At 41.3% G+C, this 17,074-nt stretch overlaps 1 protein-coding gene across 1 annotated transcript; it reads right to left on the bottom strand.

Annotated features, from left to right (window-relative positions):
* Nucleotides 1-3,410: 3,410 nt before the first annotated feature.
* LOC138979232 (transmembrane channel-like protein 3) lies at nucleotides 3,411-12,277 on the bottom strand. The gene is made up of 6 exons (XM_070352004.1): nucleotides 12,119-12,277; nucleotides 11,326-11,600; nucleotides 9,944-10,099; nucleotides 5,779-5,857; nucleotides 5,299-5,350; nucleotides 3,411-4,035 (listed from the first exon to the last, which is right to left on the bottom strand). The coding sequence occupies exons 2-6, from the start codon at nucleotides 11,496-11,498 to the stop codon at nucleotides 3,920-3,922; spliced, it is 576 nt and encodes a 191-aa protein (XP_070208105.1). The 5' UTR covers nucleotides 11,499-11,600; nucleotides 12,119-12,277; the 3' UTR covers nucleotides 3,411-3,919.
* Nucleotides 12,278-17,074: the final 4,797 nt, after the last annotated feature.

Here is a 17,074-nt window from a genome sequence, read left to right on the forward strand (position 1 = left end):
TGTATTCTTGACGTGGTGTAAATGTGGTGCAGATTAATTTTGTTTGTTTGTATCCCTTTGCATTATTTTGATATGTCAGCTTCAATGTGTTTTTATTCATTTGATATTCGTAAAGATCATGTAGTAGTTGCGATAATATATGATTAATCTCTACATGTATAACCTTTTATTCGCGTTTTGTTTCGTGTCGGTTTACGATTGTCATAGTATCCATCTTAATACATGTTTAGTTTTAGCAGGGACAGATTGTAAGACTAGGCGTCAGCCTAAAATCTCCATCCTTGAGTAATAAAGTTCGTTCGTTCGCTCTCTCTCTCTCTCTCTCTCTCTCTCTCTCTCTCTCTCTCTCTCTCTCTCTCTCTCTCTCAAGACGCCTATCCTCTTCGTTCCGGTCTGTCTGTTCATTCCTATGTTTGCATGGTTAGTTCTTTTTACATTATTTTGTTGACCAAATGTTTCAAATAGACTGGAAAACGAGACGACGGTGATGGTGTGTGTGTGTGTGTGTGTGTGTGTGTGTGTGTGTGTGTGTGTTTTCACCTTTGTTTTTGCTGCATGGGGAAACCAGTCTCCAACCCTTAATTTGACACGTGAACTTGTTTCAGTTCAGTAAGCAAGAGGGGGATAATTCCTTTCAGAGATCAATACAAGTCTACTCACAAAACAGAGTTGTCTCTCTTGCTACACTGCTTCTTTTCATCGCATTCATTTGCTATTATTTTGTATCAACAAAGCAAAACCATTTCTTATAGGTTTGTCTTCATGACTTTAGTGATTTGTAAATCAAATTATGTTTTACACAGGCATAGTCACGTGATTCACAGTAACAACGACATGCTACTTGAGAGACATACCTTTGACACAGGCTCATATTGGATTGGATTGGATTGGATAAGATTTACAGTCCAGTGAGGTTACCCTCATGGAAATTCGGGCTGCTTTCTCCCCGGGGAAAGCGAACTGCCATACATACGGCGCTACCCATATTTTTTTTCCTGCATGCGTGTATTCATGTTTCCTGAGACTTAATGCCGTGTGAGATGGAATTTGTTTTACTTTATTCCAAGTCCCACGGGTATTTGATGGACATTTTTATCTATGCCTATACAATTTTGCCAGGAAAGACCCTTTTGTCAATCGTGGGATCTTTAACGTGCACACCCCAATGTAGTGTACACGAAGGGACCTCGGTTTTTCGTCTCATCCGAAAGACTAGCACTTGAACCCACCACCTAGGTTAGGAAAGGGGGGAGAAAATTGCGGCCTGACCCAGGCCTGAACACGCAACCTCTCGCTTCCGAGCGCAAGTGCGTTACCACTCGGCCACCCAGTCCCGCATCCAGTTTCCATGAATGAATTTCACCAAAATTAATGAACAATTCCTTCAACAATCCCCAAGCGCATCCCAACTATCCCCAACACCACCACCACCAACACCACCACCAAAATCAACCACCACCACCATAACAACATCATTATTAATTCATGCAAATGTCACTGACAGTGTCAAACAAAAACCACCCAACATAAGGTTAAGGCTTTCAGTATGACACATGTATACTAATGTTCCGTATTATACCTCTTGATGAAAAATAAGAGCAAAGGATGCAGTCATACGTCCTGCGAAATATTCAAGAAGTACGAGAAACAGATTATTACTGTATCTTACAGTCGGTGACTCATACATGGAAATGAACAATCGTCACTCCACACAAACATATTCATAATTGTGTGTTTTCCATCAAAACAGCGTCCGAACAAAGATCATACATATTCGTTGTCTTTTATGTGATGGGGTGAAGTAGTGAAGAAGAAGTAGGGGTGCTCAGGCAGGAAGCATTCACATAGAGACGCCAAGTCAGGGGTTGTAGTAACGTGACTGACTTTATTTCAACGATACCAGAAGTCAGTTAGTGCAGCATACAACAAAATACGTCCACTCTCTCTCGCGTCTTTCAGAGTACTGTTCTCTCCGTTCTCTCTCACACCCTAGCAGGTGACTGGACATGTGCATCTCAACATTTAACTTAGAACAGATAATGGCATTACACAAAACATAAAGCGATCGGCAACATGAACTACATACACTAGACTGGACAATGACAAAACTTTACTCTATAATTGGTGACTGGTCACCTTGTCACATTTACATTCAGTGACAAAGGTTCATACCTCTCGAGCAAAAGTGTTCTACAAGGTCATCGTTCATACAAAATGTTCTACATTTTATAGGCGATGTAATACTTCGAATTCTCGACTCGGGTACTTTAGGTGATTTTTGGTACATATGTTTCATTTTATTTTCCTTATCCCAGCGAAGCTGGAGGTATCCTGTGAACGCTATACTGTAATCGACTTGAGAAATGTGCATACCGAATAATACATGATAAAGAAGGATTCGTTGTGCCCGGCTACGTGCTATGTACAGGTGGAGATGGAAGTTCACCAAAAATTGGGACCATACTAACAAAAATACGGTGGGTGCAATAGTCGCCCCCATTTTTTCAGCAAACGCCACCCAAGGCCGTTTTGGACGGGTAGAAATTCCGTAGTTTCCAAGTCTATGGATAAAGCTCGCGTAAGAAGAATACGTCACGGTCGAAAGTCTTTGACGTCAATTAATGCATCATGACGTCATGCCTCCCTGACGTCTTTCTCTCTCGCGCAGTGTGTGTGTTTGTGTTCATTTTGTGCACATGTGTTAGTGTTACTGTGTGTGTGTGTGTGTGTGTATGTGTGTGTGTGTGTGTGTGTGTGTGTATGTGTGTGCGCACGCGTGCGTGAGTCTGTACTCGTATGTGTGTGGTGTGTGTGTGTGTATTTGTGTGTGTGTGTGTGTGTGTGTGTGTGTGTGTGTGCGCACGCGTGCATGAGTCTGTACTCGTGTGTGTGTAAATGTGTGTGTGGGTATAAGTGTATGTGTGTGCGTGCATGTATGTGTGTTTGTTTGTAAAGGTGTGTATGTCCGTCTGTCCATAATGCGTATGGGTGTGTGTTTTGTGTGTATGAAGTTTTTTGTGAGAGTGAGTGAGTGCGTGTTAGTGAGTGTGTGCATGTGTGTGTGTGTGACTTGGGGTGTGTGTGTGTGTGTGTGCGTGTGTGTGTGCGTGTGTGTGTGTGTGTGTGTGTGTGTGTGGGTGTGTGTGTTTGAGAGAGAGAGAGTGTGTGTGTGTGTTAATGTGTGTGTGCATGAGTTTGTGTGTATGTTTGTGTGTGTATGAGTGTGTATATGTGTTTGTTTGTAAAGGTGTGTGTGTCCGACTGTGTATGTGCGTATTTGTTTGTGCGTATGTACAGTGTGTGTGTGTGTGTGTGTGTGTGTGTGTGTGTGTGTGTGTGTGTGTGTGTGTCTGTCTGTCTGTCTGTTTGTATAAGAGAGAAAGAGAGAGAGAAAGAGAGAGAGAGAGAGAGAGAGAGAGAGAGAGTGGGTGGGTGTGTGTATGTGTGTGTGTGCGTAAGTGTATGTGTGTGTGTATGTGTGTTTGTTTGTAAAGGTGTTTATGTCCGTCTGTCTATATGTGCGTATGGGGGTGTGTTTTGTGTGTATGAAGTGTGTGTGAGAGAGTGAGTGAGTGCGTGTGAGTGAGTGTGTATGTGTGTACGTGTGTACGTGTGTGACTTGGGGTGTGTGTGTGTGTGTGAGTGCGTGTGCGTGTGTGTGTGTGTGTGTGTGTGTGTGTGTTCGTGTGTGTGTGTGTTTGAGAAAGAAAGAGAGAGAGTAAGAGAGAGGTTTGTCTTTCGCTGGGGTATGCAGTGCCTTGGCGTTGCACATCTACTTAATTTGTTGTTGTTGTTGTTGTGGTTGTGGTTCTTGTTGTTGTTGTTGTTGTTGTTGTTGTTGTTGTTGTTCTTCTTCTTCTTCTTCTTCTTCTTCTTCTTCTTCTTCTTCTTCTTCTTCTTCGTCTTTGAGATAACGACGTCATGGATGGGACAGTGACGAGGTCGTTGCAGTGTCTGTGATGGAAGTCCGAGAACTGACTGTGGTCATCTGTCGCTGTCGTGGTGAGGACCCTGTCCCGGATACTTGAGGTCCTGCTGGGATACACAGACAGACAGTCAGACAGAAAGGCAGACAGTCAGACAGAAAGGCAGACAGATTGATGCATCCAGATACGTATAAATGCACATTCATTCACACAACTTTTAACGCGCGCATACATACGCACATCCACACATTTAAGCACACACACTCACACACACACACAAACACACACACACACACACACACACACACACACACACACACACACACACACACACACACATAAAAACAACAACACCAATAACAAAACCAAAAACTACAACCAACGAACACAACAAACACTAACAAATACAAAATAACAGAACCACACACAAAAAGACAGAAACAGGAAAACAAGTCGCGTAAGGCGAAAATACAATATTTAGTCAAGTAGCTGTCGAACTCACAGAATGAAACTGAACGCAATGCCATTTTTCAGCAAGACCGTATACTCGTAGCATCGTCAGTCCACCGCTCATGGCAAAGGCAGTGAAATTGACAAGAAGAGCGGGGTAGTAGTTGCGCTAAGAAGGATAGCACGCTTTTCTGTGCCTCTCTTTGTTTTAACTTTCTGAGCGTGTTTTTAATCCAAACATATCATATCTATATGTTTTTGGAATCAGGAACCGACAAGGAATAAGATGAAAGTGTTTTTAAATTGATTTGGACAATTTAATTTTGATAATAATTTTTATATATTTAATTTTCAGAGCTTGTTTTTAATCCGAATATAACATATTTATATGTTTTTGGAATCAGCAAATGATGGAAAATAAGATAAACGTAAATTTGGATGGTTTTATAAATTTTTTTTTTTTTTTACAATTTTCAGATTTTTAATGACCAAAGTCATTAATTAATTTTTAAGCCACCACGCTGAAATGCAATACCGAAGTCCGGGCTTCGTCGAAGATTACTTGACCAAAATTTCAACCAATTTGGTTGAAACATGAGGGCGTGACAGTGCCGCCTCAACTTTCACGAAAAGCCGGATATGACGTCATCAAAGACATTTATCAAAAAAATGAAAAAAACGTTCGGGGATATCATACCCAGGAACTCTCATGTCAAATTTCATAAAGATCGGTCAAGTAGTTTGGTCTGAATCGCTCTACACGCACGCACGCACGCACGCACACACGCACGCACACACGCACACACATACACCACGACCCTCGTTTCGATTCCCCCTCGATGTTAAAATATTTAGTCAAAACTTGACTAAATATAAAAAGGAAGAGGAAATCTTGAGTTTTTATATTTAACACTCATCTCACCGTATATTATGCGAGCTCTCGCAAAGACTTCTCGTTTTTCGACACGCCGTTCCTGTCAAATAATACAGAAAACTAAATCTGTGATCACCTGTCTAGATATTTCCGTTTGAGTGTACATAAAATTAGCTAAGTACCTGCGAAGATAATTTATCTGAAAGAGAAACATACACATAGATATGTGCGTAAGTAGGACAGGCACATGCAAGATGTATAAAAGTAGGTAAGGACATTTTCAGTGAAGTTTGAATTTGATTTGTTTGTGTATTCTGTATCATTGTACTCTTGGATATCCCACAAAAGAAATAGTAAGAACACACACACACACACACACACACACACACAGACACACACGCACGCACACACACACACATACACACACAAATACACACACACACATACACACACACACACATACACACACACACACACACACACACACACACACACACACATGCACGCACGCAATACTTGAATACTCACAAATCTCAGTTGTTCACGAAGTTTGTCAATCACTCGTGTATAGGAAGCAGATTTAGCCTTGAAGTAGAGGACTCCGAGTCTGAAAAAGTAAACCACATCAAAAACATCCGAGAAAATTACTGGACCGATCTTCATGAAACTCTTCATAACAAGAAATTCCTCCGAGGTAGGAAAAACACCCCCGTCAGAGAACTCAGAACTTTATTACATGCGGAGAGAGAGAGAGAGCACCTTATTGAGCTTTAGTATGGAGCATTTAACTGAGTATACGGGCCAAGGCTATCACGTTCACAGCTAAACTTATATAGCCTATGATTACAGCCCGTATAGCTCAGACGTCACGTGACGGAAAGAATGTTATCACACCATTGAAATGACATTCTTTCCGTCCTCTATAGGCGACGAAATAGGTCAAATTTTGTGCACTTTTTAGTGGAAAATGCTTCGACGCCGGAGCGGGTACTGGACCCAGTGCCGTTGTAGTGCAAGTGCACTACAAAAGCAGTGTGTAGTGCACTTGCACTACAACGGCACTGGGTCCAGTACCCGCTCCGGCATGGAAGCATTTTCCACTAAAAAGTGCACAAAATTTGACCTATTTCGTCGCCTATAGAGGACGGAAAGAATGTCATTTCAATGGTGTGATAACATTCTTTCCGTCACGTGACGTCTGAGCTATACGGGCTGTAATCATAGGCTATATAAGTTTAGCTGTGAACGTGATAGCCTTGGCCCGTATACTCAGTTAAATGCTCCATACTAAAGCTCAATAAGGTGCACCGAGAGAGAGAGAGAGAGAGAGAGAGAGAACTCAGAACTCAGAACTCAGAACTCAGAAATTTTATTGTAAACCACACTGTTGTGTTTGTACAAGGGGGGAGTAGAGTTTCCATTCAATGTATACTCTCTCACAAACAAGTAAGAACAAGTGCATAATACAGTGCTAAGGGTTGGAACATAGCGATCGAAAATCATTTACACACATTCATTTTAGCCTAGCAGTTGCTGTCGATGCCTGAATGCATAAAATGTATACCGGGAGAGTGCCCGCAACCTACTTTTGTTTTGTGTTAGTAGTATCTGCATTGACGAGTTTTCTAGTTGACCGATTTCAAAGACATTTCCTAGGTAAGTTTCTCTTATATCAGAGTATACTGGACACTTAAAAAGAAAGTGGTGCTCGTTTTCGTGACCAATATTCCACAGAGAGAGAGAGAGAGAGAGAGAGAGAGAGAGAGAGAGAGAGAGAGAGAGAGAGAGACAGAGACAGAGACAGAGAGACAGAGAGACAGGGAGACAGGGAGACAGAGAAACAGAGAAACAGAGAGACAGTCAGAAGTCAGAAGTCAGAAGCCAGAAGCCAGAAGCCAGAAGTCAGAAGCCAGAAGCCAGAAGTCAGAAGTCAGAAGTCAGAAGTCAGAAGTCTGAAGTCTGAAGTCAGAAGTCAGAAGTCTGAAGTCTGAAGTCTGAAGTCAGAAGTCTGAAGTCAGAAGTCAGAAGTCAGAAGCCAGAAGCCAGAAGCGAGAAGCCAGAAGTCAGAAGTCAGAAGTCTGAAGTCTGAAGTCAGAAGTCAGAAGTCAGAAGTCTGAAGTCTGAAGTCTGAAGTCTGAAGTCAGAAGTCAGAAGTCAGAAGTCAGAAGCCAGAAGTCAGAAGCCAGAAGCCAGAAGTCAGAAGTCAGAAGTCAGAAGTCAGAAGTCTGAAGTCTGAAGTCTGAAGTCAGAAGTCTGAAGTCAGAAGTCAGAAGTCAGAAGTCAGAAGCCAGAAGCCTGAAGCCTGAAGCCTGAAGTCTGAAGTCTGAAGTCAGAAGTCTGAAGTCTGAAGTCTGAAGTCTGAAGTCAGAAGTCTGAAGTCTGAAGTCTGAAGTGAGAAGTCAGAAGTGAGAAGTGAGAAGTGAGAAGTCTGAAGTCTGAAGTCAGAAGTCAGAAGTCAGAAGTCTGAAGTCTGAAGTCAGAAGTCAGAAGTCAGAAGCCAGAAGCCAGAAGCCAGAAGTCTGAAGTCTGAAGTCTGAAGTCAGAAGTCAGAAGTCAGAAGTCAGAAGTCTGAAGTCTGAAGTCAGAAGTCAGAAGTCTGAAGTCTGAAGTCAGAAGTCAGAAGTCAGAAGTCTGAAGTCTGAAGTCTGAAGTCTGAAGTCAGAAGTCAGAAGTCTGAAGTCTGAAGTCAGAAGTCAGAAGTCAGAAGTCTGAAGTCTGAAGTCAGAAGCCAGAAGCCAGAAGCCAGAAGTCTGAAGTCTGAAGTCTGAAGTCAGAAGTCAGAAGTCTGAAGTCTGAAGTCAGAAGTCAGAAGTCAGAAGTCAGAAGTCAGAAGTCAGAAGTCAGAAGTCAGAAGTCAGAAGTATGAAGTCTGAAGTCAGAAGTCAGAAGTCAGAAGTCTGAAGTCAGAAGTCTGAAGTCAGAAGTCAGAAGTCAGAAGTCAGAAGTCTGAAGTCTGAAGTCAGAAGTCAGAAGTCAGAAGTCAGAAGCCAGAAGCCAGAAGTCAGAAGTCAGAAGTCAGAAGTCAGAATGTTTATTCGCGTAAAGGGTACGTCGAGGTTGGTGGCAGTGAGAATGGTTATTTCCCTTTGACCATTAATATGTCACTCTTAATCTTAATCCACCAATAACTCCCTAACCGTGTGTTTGACTGGTCCCAATTTTTGTAAGGACCGTCTCAGGAATGTATAGAACCTGTTCACCAAGTTTGGTGACGATCGGTCCGTTCATTCTTGAGATCTATATGCGAACACAAACAAACAAACAAACAAACAAACAAACAAACAAACAAACACATACGGATACTTGAGGTCCTGCTGGGATACACAGACAGAAGTCAGAAGTCAGAAGTCAGAAGTCTGAAGTCAGAAGTCAGAAGTCAGAAGTCTGAAGTCTGAAGTCAGAAGTCAGAAGTCTGAAGTCAGAAGTCAGAAGTCAGAAGCCAGAAGTCAGAAGTCAGAAGTCAGAACGTTTATTCGCGTAAAGGGTACGTCGAGGTTGGTGGCAGTGAGAATGGTTATTTCCCTTTGACCATTAATATGTCACTCTTAATCTTAATCCACCAATAACTCCCTAACCGTGTGTTTGACTGGTCCCAATTTTTGTAAGGACCGTCTCAGGAATGTATAGAACCTGTTCACCAAGTTTGGTGACGATCGGTCCGTTCATTCTTGAGATCTATATGCGAACACAAACAAACAAACAAACAAACAAACAAACACATCGAGTGAAACCTATACACACCCCTATACCGGGGGTGTAAAAATGCTTACAGATGATATCGTCAGACCATTAATTTTTTTTCCGATACATGTCTTTGATGATGTAATATCCCGCTTTAACTCTAAGTTGAGGCGGCACTGTCACGCCCTAATTGTTCGATTAAATTGATTCATATTATTGTCAAGCATTATTCGACGAAGCCCGGACTACAGGATTAGATTTTTAAGCTTGGAAGCACAGCAATTAACTCATGAGTTTGGTCGTTAAAAATATAAAAATTCTGATTACAATAAAAATGTTATTAATCGATCATCTTATTTTTTTTATCCTTTCCTGAATAAACAAAAACAAATATTGATATGCCCTGTTTACCGTGAAAATGTTCTCACAATTAAAGAAATTAGGTAAATTAGGCAGTTTATTTATTTTATTTTATTTATTTACGAGGATTTATATCGCTCACGTATCTCACCACACAAGGCGACTCAAGGCGCATGTTACCTATTAATGCCGTGTGAGATGGAATTTTTTACACAATATATCACGCATTCACATCGGCCAGTAGATCAACAGCCTATAGGCGCTGTATCCACCTTTCACGGACTATTATTCCAGGTCACACGGGTATTTTAGTGGACATTTTTTATCTACGCCTATACAATTTTGCCAGGAAAGACCCTTTTGTCAATCGTGGGATCTTTAACGTGCAGTACGTTCGCATTCTTCACGGAGACGAGCTGGACCTGTCGCAGTCTTCAGATTCATGATAGCGAAGCCTTGATTAGTACCCGTAGTCTCGGTGTTGGCTGCTTTTTTGTGTGTGATGATCTTTTAGTTTCAGACCGACAGATTGACTAAATGTTTTCATATCGCTTTACGCGATTCGTTTTCAATTCCGAAGAAAATTTGAATCACACACCAACGCCCTAGCCAAATCATTTACTAATATACTTTAAGGTTCAAATATACGCACAGGAGAAAGAGAATGACGGGAATGACGATTGCTGGTGTTGACACGTAGACAATGACGTCACGAATCCAGGTGGGTAGATCGCCCACTCGTGACGTCAGAATCTCAAACACGTGATCCTCTGCTTTGAAGGGACCGCAGTCTGTTGACGGCTTCAGTCTGTAGACAGTGTACAACATAATCAGAGCATGTATTCTTTCTATGCGTTAAGCCAGTAACTATAAATGCAGATTGCTGGAAAATTAAAGTTTATCTTTGCTTATGTTGAAGGGACATGAACAGGCAACAACCAACTAATCCTGTTTTGAAGTTCTCCTCAATGGGTGAGGGCCGGAAGAAAATACAAATGACTGCATGCATGCTCATTCTGTCACTTTTCGGTAAATACAGTTTTTACAAAATAGGACTTTCCTAGTCTTGGTCGCGTTCCGGAAGGTTTGAGTTCACCGAGATGCTGAGATGATCGACGTCTTTTGATGACGTAGCTCGTTGCGCTGTGACGTATTATTGACTACCACGATACGCGGTTGATCAACATGGAGTTGATGACATGAGTTGTTGTGCGTGCTTCGGAAAGCGTGGAAACGTAAACAATTATTGTTGCAACATCGGTCCAGGTAAGCCAATCGATGATTCATTTTCCCGTCCACCCGTTTGACAAGAGAAGGCATTGTGTAAGTTGTTTTTGGGTAAATGAATGGTGAAGGGCAGTATTGTGATAACCGTCTAACCGATAACAGTATATGGAATAGTCAAGTGCAATGTTAGGTGTTCGTTTGTTTGTCCTGTTACGTGTGATTTCACAGTAGATTAGGAAAATGTTTTGCAAATGATGTTTAGTGAGATGCGCTGTGTACGAGCATATGTTACCGTTGATGTTACAGCGGCATGCTGATCCAATCCAAGGTGGAAGAAGGATGAAGTTCTTATTCCTACTTATGACGTTCCTGAGAACTGCGGTCCCGATTGCCGGTATTACCAGCCCCACGTCGTAACCTCTTGATGGATGCACGACGTCCCGCACGGTTCTCAGACAATGCAAACAAGCTCGAGTTGCGACAGCGTATTCACGCATTCGAGAGATTGTTCAACTCTAATGGCTTCGCATGAACGAGGACAGAACGATAAGTGATACATGTGATCTGATAATGAAACGGAGATAAAAGGAAAACAAGTAGTCGATGAATTGACTATGAACGCATATACGTAAAAGAAACGAGCCAATATTTGTAATCATCAATAAAAGATCTTAAAATAATCGAGAAGCGATTCGTGAAGTGGGTAGGGTGAGAATGTTTTAGACAGGTTTGTTTAATATCACACCCTACGCTACACAGTTCAATTTACTTTTCTTTCTCTTCTATTTGTCCTCCTCTCACACTCACTCAATCACGGCGTACGCCATAGTGAAGAAGCACACAAAGAAGTTGATCAGCAGAATGAACATGAAGAAGTTCCCAGAGCGGGACGCCCGGAAGAACGTTCGAGGAGGTACTTTGCACATGCGCGCCGTGACGTAGCGGAAGTAGAAAACGATGACGAGTTTGACCACGCCCATTGCAGCAAGAAGGGGAGAGAAGAAGAGACCGAGCCAGACAAGTGACTGTCCGTAGATGACGTCAAGCACTTCTGACGCCACAGTAAACTCCCTGTACCCAAGCTTTAAAAAAAACATATACAAAATTATTGTGTTTAAACTGAGCAACAAAATTAATGCACCCATTTTCGTATCCCAATTAAAAAAATCGTTTCCATGTTATTTTATTCAAAGTGTATATGCCATTAAAGGCCCTTTGCTTGGCTATCTGACACACTTTTCGGATCAAAGATTTCTGTTATAGGTATCACGTGACTTCCGCCGAAGTAAGGGTACCCCCAAAATCAACCTGACAAAAACGTCTGGTACCAATTAAAAAATCGACTCAAATACAGAATAGGCTTAACTTGGCAACTTTAACAGTCGAGGGGAACGCCAACTCAATTATCTTTCCAGAACAGGTTGTTTTGTTTTGCTATCTTGCGTATCTTTTGTGTTATGTCATTTTTACTGATGCAGGTGAGGAGCGCATGCGCAGTAGAAAACGAAAGGTTTATGCGTTCATTTTGAGGGGTACCATGACAAACAGCGCTGTATTCCAGCAATGCCTGAATGGACACACACACAAAAAAAACACTCACAGATGTAAAAGCACCACACTTGATGACTGCCGCCCTGAGGAAGTCGAAGAGGAGAGTGGTCAGAAGGATCTGGCCAAGGTCAATGAGAACGACCTTGACCACCTCTTCCCCAACCTCGTTCTCCCAGCAACACACCGCGCGGTTCTTTGTCGCTGTTGACGCCGTCTGCAGAGTGTTGAAGGGGGGGGGGGGGGGGGGGGAGAACAAGTTTAGAAATAGGAAATCACTTTTAAAGTTGACATTACTTTCATTGTCCAATGTCCGTAACAAACATAGAATGAGAGGGAGGTGGGGGCATTAAAAAAATAGTTACACAAGTTCAATGAGGCCACCATTGGCGGTGTTCATTCCACCGTCAGTGACAAACATGAAGAACAAAACAAGTCGCGTAAGGCGAAATTACTACATTGTCATTTAGTCAAGCTGTGGAACTCACAGAATGAAACTGAACGCACTGCATTTTTTCACAATGACCGTAGTCCGCCGCTAGTGCAAAAGGCAGTGAAAGTGACGAGCCTGTTCAGCGCGGTAGCGGTTGCGCTGTGCTGCATAGCACGCTTTACTGTACCTCTCTTCGTTTTAACTTTCTGAGCGTGTTTGTAATCCAAACATATCATATCTATATGTTTTTGGAATCAGGAACCGACAAGGAATAAGACGAAATTGTTTTTAAAACGATTTCGGAAATTAATTTTTAATCATAATTTTTATATTTTTAATTTTCAGAGCTTGTTTTTAATCCGAATATAACATATTTATATGTTTTTGGAATCAGAACATGATAAAGAATAAAATAAAAGTAATTTTGGATCGTTTTATAAAAAAATAATTTGAATTACAATTTTCAGATTTTTAATGACCAAAGTCATTAATTAATTTTTAAGCCTCCATGCTGAAATGCAATGCTGAAATGCAATGCTGAAGGCTGGCCTTCGTCAAAGATTACTTGGCCAAAATTTCAATCAATTTGATTGAAAAATGAAGGTGTGACAGTGCCGCCTCAACTTTTACAAAAAAAACGGATATGACGTCATAAAAGACATTTATCAAAAAAATGAAAACAAATTCTGGGGATTTTATACCCAGGAACTCTCATGTCAAATTTCATAAAGATCGGTCCAGTAGTTTAGTCTGAATCGCTCTACACACACACGCGCACAGACACACACACACACACACACACACACACACACACTCACTCACACACACACACACACACACACACACACACACACACACACACACACACACACACACACACACACACACACACACACACACACACACACACACACACATACACCACGACCCTCGTCTCGATTCCCCCTCTATGTTAAAACATTTAGTCAAAACTTGACTAAATCAAAGAAACTACAATGGGAAGAAGGATAACTTCCTCATTGGGCATGCTTAGAAATGAGAATGGCTAAATATGAGTTATTCCCCTTTGCTGCATGCTGACCAGACTGTCTCCTGCTTTGTTATGACTAGTACAGTCGATCTTTCTCATGTTGTGACTTGCTTTATTTTCACATTTTCGGTATTTAAAACAGCAAACACACACACACACACACACACACACACACACACACACACATACACTGAAGAAGTTTCCATTCTGATTCGGTTATTTTATTTGGTGCTATATGTTTGCTTCACAGTTTCTTTTTTTTACATTGCTTGAGGTATCCCCATTCGCTAAACACATCCATAATGCATGCATGGCTCATTCGAAAGAGGGCAACTGAACAACTGATGCCCAATAGCAATAAATACTGAACAACTGAACAATAAATAGCAATAAAATGATGACAGTGCCAAGTTTTTAAGTACAAAGTGAAATCATGTGACTGGACAAAGGCACAATTACAAAATACAAATAAAAAAATCGTGGCCCATTTTAAATTAAGTTCTCAGCTCATGGGGAAGCATAAGATGACCCTAGAAACCGAAATTAGGAGACCTCCCGCCCCCAGGGCAGACTACAAAAAAAAAAAGGGGGGGGGGTAATTTGTGAAAAAGTATAAAAGGAATCAAAAACTGTATACATGTATTTAGTTAATACCCCAAAAAGTTGTATAGTATATATACAATGTCAGACCCTAAAGAAAGTTTGTTAGTCATTGCTTAGGCAAAACAAAGCAAAATAGTCTGTTTACGGTATCCCGACCAACCCTATTATTTTTTCCCCGCCAACCCTAGACCTTTTTTTTGGCATTTGGAGAAAAAGAAAAAGAAAAAAAATCAATTTTGTTCCTGTTTTTTTGCAAAATAATTTAAAAAGATGGTTATAAAAAAAAAATTAAGAAAAGCCGACCTACCGACCCTCTTTTTGTGTGCCTATGTTACTGTAAACAGACCAAAAGGTACATCAAAAACAACACACCAGGGATGCTACTCTCCCCTTAAAAATAGCCATGGGTCATAGGTGTGACGTTTGAATCTTTTAGCTAAATAAAACCATAGGCAATTGATCGGAAATATCAGGAAAAATCTTACAAGTTTATTATTTGTTTGCTTGGACCAATCCTCTTGCCGAAGTGTTTTACAGTAAAAATTGATTTTACGTCAAAAGTATCACAGGAATATCGAATGTTGAGGTAAGGCTGGGATAGCCAAGTTCAAGAATAACGGAAGGTGACTGTTGAATCTTTTTGAAAATGTATAAAAATATAGATGGTAGGCAATTCAAAATTAAAAAAAGGACGCTCGGAGCATGGACTTTTGAGTCAAAAATTAAAGAAGGCTCTATGAGCCGAGGTACATGTTTTGTCTCTTTTTTTTTATTTTGAATTCCCTACGATCTATATTTTGATACAATTTTGGACCCTCTTTGTACGGAGAGAGTTGGCAATTGTTAATCACATTCTCTCATCTCATCGACTCTCCTTCGGCTCCTTGGTAACATGCGTTCCGTCTCTGCCAGGAATGGACACAGCAGCAGATAACCGGTAAATATGTAACAGGCATAAATGGCAAAATAGCTCGCCTCGCCTGATAATATATGAGACAACTGTTCTATTACAAAGTCTTTCTTGGGAGGCTTGGCTAATTTACTCGCTCGTTTTACACGGGGTTCCATCGTTTTCTTTTCTAATCGGAAAACCTTGCTCCTCAGTTTGTTGACCTTCTGCCGAAGTTCCGCTTCACGAGGGGATGGGGAGGATGACGACTTTGATGCTTTACATCCTATGTCCTCCAGGATCGCCTGAATGTCATCTAAAAAAGAAAACACACACACAAAACACACATAAAATAACATAACCATAACAAGTTACAACCTGGAAGAAATTAAAACATGTGTAATTCAATCACAAAATGAAAATAAACAATAGCGTAGGAAGGCAGGCCAGAAATGAAGTGTATTAGCAACTATGGATTCGATGTGGAACAATGATGGAATTGACCTTGTTTGGTACTGAATGGGTGAGGCCATTAGAACTGTACCCACGGAATACGCGCTATATAAGCTTTATATTGATTGATTGATTGATTGATTAGGACAACAGTACCAGGTAAACTCCTCACACACCATGCCTCTTTCTTTCTTTCTTTATTTGGTGTTTAACGTCGTTTTCAACCACGAAGCTTATATCGCGACGGGGAAAGGGGGGGGGGGGGGGGAGATGGGAATAGAGCCACTTAATTGTTTCTTGTCAAACCATGCCTCTAACAGGATATGTTTCCCATCTTTACGTGTGGGAACTACAGGTACAATTTCATCCATCCATGCATCCGCCCTATACAGCTTCTTCTTCTTCTGCGTTCGTGGGCTGAAACTCCCACGTGCACTCATTTATTTGCACAAGTAGAATTTTATGTGTATGACCGTTTTTACCCCGCCATTTAGGCAGCCATACGCCGCTTTCGGAGGAAGCATGCGGGGTATTTTTGTGTTTCTAAAACCCACCGAACTCTGACATGGATTACAGGATCTTTTTCGTGCGTATTTGGTCTTGTGCTTGCGTGTACACATGAAGGGGGATAAGTCACTAGCAGGTCTGCACATAAGTTGACCTGGGAGATCGGAAACATCTCCACACTTAACCCACCAGGCGGCCGCGACCGGGATTCGAACCCTCGACCTTCCGAGTTAATAGACCGACGTCTTACCACCCCGCCCCAGCGCCCGTCACCCTATACAGCGATTATCAACTATGTAATGGATGGGTTTAAACATTTTTTGATGTCAGGGTGTTCTTCATGGTTAAAAATCTCTTACCTGGTTGAACAATTTGTGTATCAGGCGACAGGTCGGTGCTGGCTTCATTTGTAGCTACCCTTTGCGATGGTGGCTTCCTCCCACTAGCAACCTGCAAATTGCACAGCTCTTTAACTGACAAACTCACAACCAACACCCAGTCACAATGAAACATTTCTCCCAATTTCATGGCATTGGTCTTAGGCCACACACAAAAAGTGTATGTTTCTGGTAAGGCAAAACAAAAAATAATCTGTTTACGGTATCCGGACCGACCCTATTTTTTTCCCACCGGCCCTAGACTTTTTGGGGGCATTAAAAAATAAAATTAAAATATTCAGATGGCTAAAATACAAAACTAAAAAGCCGACCTACCGACGCTATTTTTGGGGGGCCTATGTTACCTTAAACAGACTTTTTTGTGACCTAACATGACTAAAGGTGGAGATTTTTTTTCTAACCTTTTTTTTTAAAACCATCTTTTAAACTATTTTGTTGAAAAACAGGAAAACAATTGATTTTCGAATACCCCTTTTATTTTTGAAAATGCAAAAAAAAAAAAATGTCTAGGGTCGTCGGGAAAACATAGGTAGGGTCAGGTGACCAGAAACATACAACTTTTTTGTTGTTGACGCCGACCCTATACCTTTTTTGCCATTTGGGGCTGTTTTTTTGCAAAATAAGTTCATCATATCATCATAATCAGGACGTCGATCCAAAATAAGTAACTTTTTTTTGTTGGCCTTATCTTTTTT

This window comes from Littorina saxatilis, linkage group LG10, assembly GCF_037325665.1.
Source record: "Littorina saxatilis isolate snail1 linkage group LG10, US_GU_Lsax_2.0, whole genome shotgun sequence".
Taxonomy (NCBI): Eukaryota; Metazoa; Mollusca; class Gastropoda; order Littorinimorpha; family Littorinidae; genus Littorina; species Littorina saxatilis.

What these genes read in the sequence shown, in the direction of transcription:
- LOC138979232 (XM_070352004.1), bottom strand. Translation starts at nt 11,498, where the DNA reads ATGGGCGTGGTCAAACTCGTCATCGTTTTCTACTTCCGCTACGTCACG. An exon ending in TTCGTGAACAACTGAGATTT is followed by an intron (nt 5,351 to 5,778) that starts GTGAGTATTCAA and finishes ATTATTTGACAG; the next exon opens with GAACGGCGTGTCGAAAAACG. An exon ending in GAGAGCTCGCATAATATACG is followed by an intron (nt 4,036 to 5,298) that starts GTGAGATGAGTG and finishes TGTGTATCCCAG; the next exon opens with CAGGACCTCAAGTATCCGGG.